Source organism: Lipotes vexillifer, unplaced genomic scaffold (genome assembly GCF_000442215.2).
Source record: "Lipotes vexillifer unplaced genomic scaffold, Lipotes_vexillifer_v1.1 C27597802, whole genome shotgun sequence".
Classification (NCBI taxonomy): domain Eukaryota; kingdom Metazoa; phylum Chordata; class Mammalia; order Artiodactyla; family Lipotidae; genus Lipotes; species Lipotes vexillifer.
In genome coordinates this window covers 1-8,815 of record NW_006777771.1, presented here as the reverse complement: position 1 = coordinate 8,815, position 8,815 = coordinate 1, and the positions used below count along the sequence as shown (strand labels likewise).

The window sequence follows — 8,815 nt, the reverse complement described above, 5'->3', positions numbered from 1 at the left end:
ATTTCAGTAGGTATAAACAACTAAAGTTGTGTTTCTTAACCACAATAGAAATTAGCTTTGTCTAAACATATTTTATAGGCACAAAAGATTTAAGTTAAACTAAGCAGCTAATGGTAGCTTGAATTATTTCTCCTGCACTAAGTGAATTTATAAAGGTAACTTTCAAGTACCTTTAAAAAGGTCTTTTCTTTATTAATAATAATTTAGTTATAGACATAGATGAAGACTTGTGTTTCATTCAGCTAAACAACAAAAAGAACACCTGAAATCCCTTAGACAATTTTGAACAAATTAATATTTTTTTCTTAGTTATTTCTTTCTATTTTAATTCTGCTAGACTACAAGTTTCCTAAATTCTGGGTCTCCAGGTTGCTCAAGTCCAAAGGGCATTATGGTGTATGTGAATGGCATGTGTAGCACACCAGTTACCAGCTGTGATAGCTATACATATATCTTGCAGCAGGCAAGTTTTGATTTTGGCTCTGTGCTAAATCTGGTAATCTTTATATAACATAGGTAGTATTGCTTAGCCTCAGAAGATGAGTGGATCATCACAGCTTGTGAGAACTAATTCTGGATTCATTCCATCAATTTTTTGTGATTTTTAGCAGCATATAACTTGGATTTTCAAAGCTTTATTCCCACTTAGTATGCATTAATGCACATTCTTTATTTCTGTTTTGTTTAGTTTGTGAGACAAGTGCCCAAGGGAGATAAATATCAAAAGTTGCGTTTTTTTCCATGCCTTCTTGATCATTGTTAATTATTAACTCATCAATAAGTTTACAGAATATATTTAGTTACAAATTGTAGCTGTCCTTCACAAACCTTGAAAGTATACGATTTAAGGGCTGTGATTTTATGAAATAAAAATGATAAATCAAGAGAAAATGTCCAATTTATTACTTATTCATGTATGTGATTATCACATTGGTTGAGTTAGATACACTGCTGGTGATACATGTGTGGTACTACACACCAAGCAATGCATATCAAGGAAAGAGACACTGCCAAATTCTTTGGAACAGATAACATTTCAAAGCAACTAGAATCCATACATTGTGCAGGAATATGATTAACGTGGTGACCACCAATTCGTCAGAAACCTCTCACTGATTTAAATAGAACTACATTCTAGGGACGTGATTAAACTCAGGTAAAAGTGAAACAACTCTGTAAAGTAATAAAGCATCAGCATCCACTTGCAGAACAGGTATCTGGTGTCCATAGCTTGAAGGTAAATCCAGGCATCAGTGTGGTGGTGGCACTTGTAGAATATGCAGCTTTATCAATACCTTTGATAGCACAGAAAATGGTACTAGATGGTATTAGAAGATAGCACACGGATATCAACCACTCTTGAGTTGAAAACTGCTTTAGAAAAGTTTGACTCTAGATGTGAAGCTTCAGAAAAGTCTTGACTGTATCTTAATATTTCACTTTTTTGTTCCTCTACATGTACTTGCAAAAGGGTTAAATGACATAAATCTATATTTAAGTGCTTTTAAAAAAGATTTCCAATAAATAAAAACTTCAAGTAACAAGAAAAGCATTGCATATTTTATTGGTAGTGTTTTCTCTTTTTCAGTGGAACATAAAATAATGGTGATTCTTAATAACTGATGACACCTTAGATTAATTAGATTAGAAATACAGCATTGAACTTTTAATGAGTGACAAACACATAACATCCTCTGAAATCTCTGCAAGTAAATCAGTAAATGCTAAGCAATGGCTACCATATATCTTTATTTACTCCTTGGGAAGAAACTTGAAAAAAATATACATAAATATCATAACTGAGGGTTGCTGATAAGTCATATAGATTTTTATCATCAATTTCAGAATGGTTTATATCTATTAATACTTATTTATTAATTAAGACTATCACAATATTTTAAGCATTCATTTAATTTGACTCTGTTAGCCATGGATTTGTTTCTGGAAAAGTACTTCTACAGTATTCCTACAGTGCTTTGAAGACCCTACAGTATGACATTTTTATTAGTTCATCAGAATAGGTCTAATGCACTTGAGGAGAGAACTGCCAATGAACACACAGAACTTCACTGGAACTGAAGCCCAAAATAAGATGAAAAAATTCTAAAGGTATATTTAGAAAATTACCTTTAAAACAATTATAGTATTTTGTGAACAAAATAATGTTCCACAAGTCCATCTTTATAAAAGAAAAATTTAAATAGTGATAAATATTTTAAAAAATCAATTTTCTGAACTTACATCCTTAAGCTATTCTTTCATCTAAAAATGGTTTATTTATACTTTTGTTATTAATTTTATGCTACAGCAAGCATGTTAATATAATTTTCATTAATTCACTTCAATTAAAAAACAAGCCTACAGAAAATTCCTGCATCTACAATCTTGATCAAGAAAGGCAGAGTATACAATATTTAAGATGTCTCTAAATCAGACTGTTTTCTATTCAAAGTAATTTCTAGAAAAATTTGCTCCCTATAAGTTATCATGTCTTCCACATCTTTGTAGAAAAGCATTTCTTCAATGGACAACAGCTTATATTTATTCAGGCTGAATGCTGACTTGTTCTGTACAGCATTTAACATCTTTAGGGATGTTGTAACTGAATCACTCAAAGAAGAACAAACTGGGAAAATACGAGCATTCCACAAACTCAAACATGTCTTGTTTCCAGAGAACAGCTCCTCTGTAACTTTGAGATTCCAAATGTCTAAGCATGACAGGAAACAGACTCCAAAGAATTGAAGTAACTTTATATCTGACAATGTTTTAACATTCTTTTTCAAGTTGTCTTGCACTCCACATGCCATAGTTGAATACTTTAAGTGTCTATTCATCTTCAAGCTTAAGGAACACACAAAAGAATGTGCAGACAGGACGGCAGTTGTTATGATATAAGAACCACTAATAATGCAATTTTCCCCCACTGAAACATCAGGCCCCAATCTGGAATACTCTACAACTGAGCCAGGTGCCACAGAACTTCTTGAATCCAATATACTCTGAATGATACAGGATTTGTTGCTAGAGCATTCTGGTATTGCTGGAAAGATGCTAAAAGCTATGGACTGTAAGCCAAGCTCTGACTTCAAATTGCTATCAGAAGTAAAATGAAACAAATATTCTTCAGTTGTTCCGATGTGATAAAATTTGGAGTTATTAAGAACAACAACATTTAGTGATGTTCCTCTAAGAAGATGAAATATTCTTTGCCTCATGTCTACCAGCTCTGACTCTTCTTTAGTAACATTTGATGTGTTTCTGGTATATTCCACAGTTGCTCCAGGTCCCAAAGCCTGCAGAAAGTCTCCATAGGCATCTATTTCACAGTTCAGTGTACCTATTTTTTCATAAAAAGCAAGTAACTTTTTCGCTGTTTTATGATCCATGTAAAATAGGCTGTCTGTGTAGACATACTCAGGGTCTAATTTAAGAGAGGGTATGTCACCCCCAGCAAAGTTTTGTTGAAAAAAATTTCTAGGTCTACACACAGCATCAAACTGATACATCTTTTCTATGCTGGGCTTATGAAGGAAACGATGGCAACTTCTGTACTCGAGGTCTCTATGTTCTAAAGAGTTAAAAGGTTCTAAGACAAATACTCCATGTGTTGTACCTACAGTCAAACTAGAAGGATGAGCTAAAGCAGTAAAGCCAGGTTTGTCAAACCTAATATACTCAGATTCTCCAGTAGTATAAAGTTCAATATCATCTGCACAGGTAACCAGAATCCCAGGATTCATATGTGAGGGGAAATCAATGTACATGGCTAGTTTTAATTCCAACATCTGATAAATGGGGCTACCAAAAGGTAAAGCAGTGAAAATTTTCCCCAGAGCACTTGCATTTGGAAGGCGTTGACTGTAGCCACCTATATAAAATTAAACAAAATAACTGTTTTAAAATGTTTATAAGATTTAAAAACCCAGGAGCATCAGTTACAACTCAAAATATCTCTAAAGATATTTAAAATATACAATATATTACTGTATCCCAGGAAAGAATAATAAATTCCAGATTATAAATTCACAGAGCAATTCTGTAGAGATTTGCTATAATGCAGTTCTAGATTAGGAAAGAACTGTAATATGCTTTACAGACTATGAATTGTTTTAACTCAACTGGATAACAAGTAAAAAGGACAATGAGCTAAAATATGACCTTATATCTACATTTCACACAATAAATTTCAACCATGTTTAAACACCTACATTAAAAATCCACTTCATGGGGAAAAATGTCATAAAAAACTAATATACATAATTATCCATTAAAGAGTAATTTCCAGATGGAATGTGTTTCCTCACTTAAAGGAAGTAAAGATGCATTTCTTTAAAAGCATTTTACAATGTATATTTGTTTTTAATTTTAAAAGGTTTTTCCCTCTAAGATGAGCCTTATGACTTAATTCCTTGAAAAGTGTGTTCGCTTAAGTACATTAAATAGCTTACATCATTTTTACGTAACTAATTATAGTGACAGGCATAGTAGAAAAAGTCACACAAAAATGCGTTCAAATTCTGGTTCACCACTTTTTAATTGTTTATCTTTGGACTTAACACTAAATCAGCAGATGTAAATACTTGCTTTATCATGTTTTATGAGATCAACAATACATGTAAAGCACTTACTACACAGTACATCATTCAACCAATGAGAGCTAATACTTTCTTTTGCATTTTCCAAATACTAACCAACAGTAAAGTTCAGCATTGTAAGAATTACCTACTTTTAATTACACTTGAACAATAAGGGTTTGAACTCTACCAGTCCACTTATATGAGGATTTTTTTCAATAAATACTGTAAGACTATATGACCCGACATTGGTTGAATCCCTGATGAGAAACTGTGGCTATGGAGAGTGGAACTGCCTATACAGAAGACCAACTATGAAGTTACATGCAGATTTTAGACTGTGTGAGGGTCAGCACCACTCACAGATCAATGCATTATTATATATTTTCAAGGATCAATTGTATTAATATATATTTTCTGGTGTCTAACTTAATTTTTACTAAATTAGTAATAATAATACTCGTTCTGGAATAAAACTGTAAATTTGAATTTTTCTTTTACTTTTTCAGTTAGTTTTAAAATCAGAACTTGGATGCTTTAATTGATATCATCTTTAAAAAGAATCACTGTTCCGTACATGAATCCTAAAAAATGAAAAGTGCCTTGGTAACCATGTAGATGAGTGGCTCTAAAATATCTGTTCCTGAACTGGTACAAGTCCATGACAAAGTTTCACCAGCCTTCAGTACACAGAGGAAAAATAACAGAGGTTTCTTTCATATAACCCAAATTTTCATACAACCAAATCTGTCCACTTTAAAAAATTATATTCTGAGATTACTTCTTTCCTACCCTTCTGTTCCTTTTTTTGGTGTGTGATTTTCCCTCTTTTATACTTTCTTGTCAACTCCATGTTCTGTCACCACCTTTTCTTTTTGTTTTTAAACTCCTAAGGATTATGGACTTTGGCCACCAATAACTAGATAAAAATGTGTTAACAGGTTTTGTGTAAAGTCTGGTAATCACAGTACTAAACCAGCCTCTCCCCTGCAGCAAGAATCCTTTCTAAAGCATTGTCAAGAAATGTTCATATTTTGATGAGTTCTATCTTAGAAAAATAATTTTTGATATGTATACCAAAAACAATACATGAAAAGTTGAGGATGTATGTGATCTACAATTTTAAGGTTAAATTTTGTGAAAAATATTATGCTACTTACAACCTAAAAATATCAAGGAAAGCATAAAATATTTGTTTCCAAAGCAGTATAACTTCAAAGACAAAAGAAAAAAAAAAGAGGGGATAATATTAGTAAGGGAGAAAAAAGCCCCTTAGATATAAAAGGTAATATACTAAAAGAAAACGTAAATTAGTAAAGTGTAACATTACCAGAGTGAATTAATAGGATGGTAAAAGAATTCCATTCATCTCCATAAAGCTTTTCCAAACATCGAAGGGCACAAAGTGTCGATCCTCCATTTCCTTGAAAATAAAGTTAAAAAGCTCAATTTATTTCACAGAAAGTTACAAAAACTTTGTTATTACAGTAAATTTAAGTGTTATAACTTTGAGGATATGACCTTTGGCTACAATTAACCAGGCAGAGAGCAAAGGTATAGGCAGAACAATCAAATTAAATACACATTTCTTAGCAATTAAATAATTAGTAATAAAACCCAGAGATGAGCCCTTGGTAATAAAAGTTGAGTTAATCTTCTCCTGAAAATAGTAGTATAAAGAAAGAAATGATAAATTAAGCAATCTGCAACACTATAAGACTGTAAGTTTACACATTCACTTGGAGTTATGAACTGTAAAACCCATTAAAATAATTCTCCCATATGAGCATATATATGTGTTAGATTTACTTTCTAAAAAGTTTTATAGAACCTGTTTTCCTAAAAAACATCTTAAATGTAACTTCCACTTACTAGTTACTATGGGCAAGTTATTTAACATTTTGTGCCTGAATCTCATTCAAACATGGGAATCAGAAAAGTACTGACCACATATTTATGAGGATTAAAACACTGGCTAATTAGGACATGCTAGTATCAGATACAGATACCATAACTCTGGTATCAGTGAGCTTCAGTATCACAAGTATCACATGGAAAATGACCCCCAAGAAAATAGCATGTATTTTTATTTGCAAGGTAAGGTCAAAAGGCAAAGTGGACAAACTGGTTTTTAAAAGTAAACATCTATGCTAATTATGCCATTAGACTGTGCTCTTTCGCATTCTGCATTGTGGTCCCAAGAGGCCAAATATTTATTTTTCCTGATTTTATCTCTTCATGTAAGTTTCTGAACAAATTGTGTAGTTCAGAGGGACCTTAAGAGCCCTACTGATAAGGTCCAAAAGAATATTCACCATCTGAGTAAATTTTATTAAGACTAATAAAATTCTCTTTTAAGTAACATAACATTCTGGAAGTTTTTCATGGTAAGTCCACAATGTGTAAAAACAGTTGCCATGCCTTTTATCTTTCTTAAAAAATAGTGAACTTACATAAAAATTTTAAAGTTTGTAAAGACTATAGGTGGTAAGACACACAGTATAAACTGTAAGCCACAGGAAAGCTTTTCTTCAGTGATTATTCTGCCCACAATTTATGATATAAATCTGACCATAAATGTGTACCAATTTTGGCTCCAGCAGGATCAACAAAAACATGATATTGAACTCCAAGAGGTAACTCCTTTTTTTTCAGCTTTTCTGACAGCTGTTGCTTATATGCAAGTTCCTGTTTATCATCAGCTGCTGTTATTGCAACAATGTCCCAGAATTCTCCAGCTGCCACAGGTTTGCCTATGTGTAAGAAGAAAGTGATAAATATTATCAGAATTCTCTAGCTGTTACAGGTTTACCTATTTGGAAAGAAGGAAAAAAGAGGTAATAGTATCTTCAAAAATGTATCTTCTGCTTTTGAGAATTAGGGAATAATGAGTGGTCAGCTAGTAGGATTCAAAATAGTTCTCATGAGGATTGTTCACAAATTCTACTTTTTTTTTCCTTTTAGATTACTTGCTCCTTTTATGGTCTACAGTCCCATTTATTTAGATTTTCTGAGAGTTGTAATGTTTCTTGATTAAGAGAAGTACTTTCGACTTGCTAAAGATGAGCTCAATTCTTAAATAAAGAGAGGAGACAAAGGAATAAGTTAATCTCCAGTTTTGAAAATCAGTTTTCACATACAGGGACCACTTAATGTTTGTTGGCTAAGAAAGATTAAATCCAAGGACCCATTGCTACAATGTTGGTGTTCATAAATGTGGGCACTTTACTTTTTAATCGCCTTAAAATGAGCCATGCAAGTTTACAAAGGTTACTGGAGAATGACACCAAATTCTGGATAACAGAAAAGTTCCCAGCTCCCTGATGAACTCAATAAGAGACTGAACTTTTGGCTGACAGTTGGAAGCTCTTCTTTATTGATAAACAAGACAAATAGGGTTTTTATTAGTTAACAAATTCTAGTCAGCTAGAATCTAATAGTCCTGAACATCTTACTGTAATCCAAGTATTACTTTCTGTATTTTTAAAGCAGTAACGTCAACAAAAATATGACCAATTAGATAGTTGTACAGGAAATGACAAGTGGCATAGTCCTTTAAAAAAAATTTTGATACAAAGTTACCCCGTTTAATTTTTAATCCATAATTCCACCGTGTTGTTTCGCTTTTCACTTAGTAAGCGTTCACATCATGGAACAAATTGAAGTAGGTAGGGAGTGGAAGAAAGCTAAAATCGGATTTGTAAGAGTCAAATCACTATGCTTTAGATCTTTTAGGTTTATTTAAAATAATTTTTGCTAATGAGCTAATCAAACGAATAACTTGGATTTATAGCTTCACTATAGTCAGGCTAATAGCTGTCTTCTCATTCCTCCTCATATATATATGTATATATATATATATACGCAACTGGGAATAAACTTAAAGAAAGCAACAAGCATGACGTAAAGAAAGGAGAGTGAGAGAAGAATAAAAAAACTCAAGAGGTACATTAACTGCGCCTGGGCCAGCGTCCTAGGCCCGCAAGTGATTAGTAAAAGGAAGTGGTACTCCAGCAAATACCCCAGCACGTAAAGCGCCCTCCCTGTCCATTGCCGGGGAGAGCCAGGGTTCCTCCTTTGGTACCTCTAAGCTCTGAAAACCTCCGCAACCTTCGCTGGGTGGCTTCTCGCAAAGATACGCCTGTAAGGGCACTCGTAGCTGCCATAGCTCACTTTCCCCAACACCGCCAAGGACTTCCAGCGATCCCACAGCCCAGGACCGCACGCATGCGCCCTGG

General features: G+C 33.3%; 1 protein-coding gene across 1 annotated transcript; it reads right to left on the bottom strand.

Moving 5' to 3' along the window:
* Positions 1-2,414: 2,414 nt before the first annotated feature.
* On the bottom strand, positions 2,415-8,743 carry LOC103088164 (fucose-1-phosphate guanylyltransferase). The gene is made up of 4 exons (XM_007451282.1): positions 8,662-8,743; positions 7,163-7,330; positions 5,908-6,000; positions 2,415-3,871 (listed from the first exon to the last, which is right to left on the bottom strand). The coding sequence occupies exons 1-4, from the start codon at positions 8,741-8,743 to the stop codon at positions 2,415-2,417; spliced, it is 1,800 nt and encodes a 599-aa protein (XP_007451344.1).
* Positions 8,744-8,815: the final 72 nt, after the last annotated feature.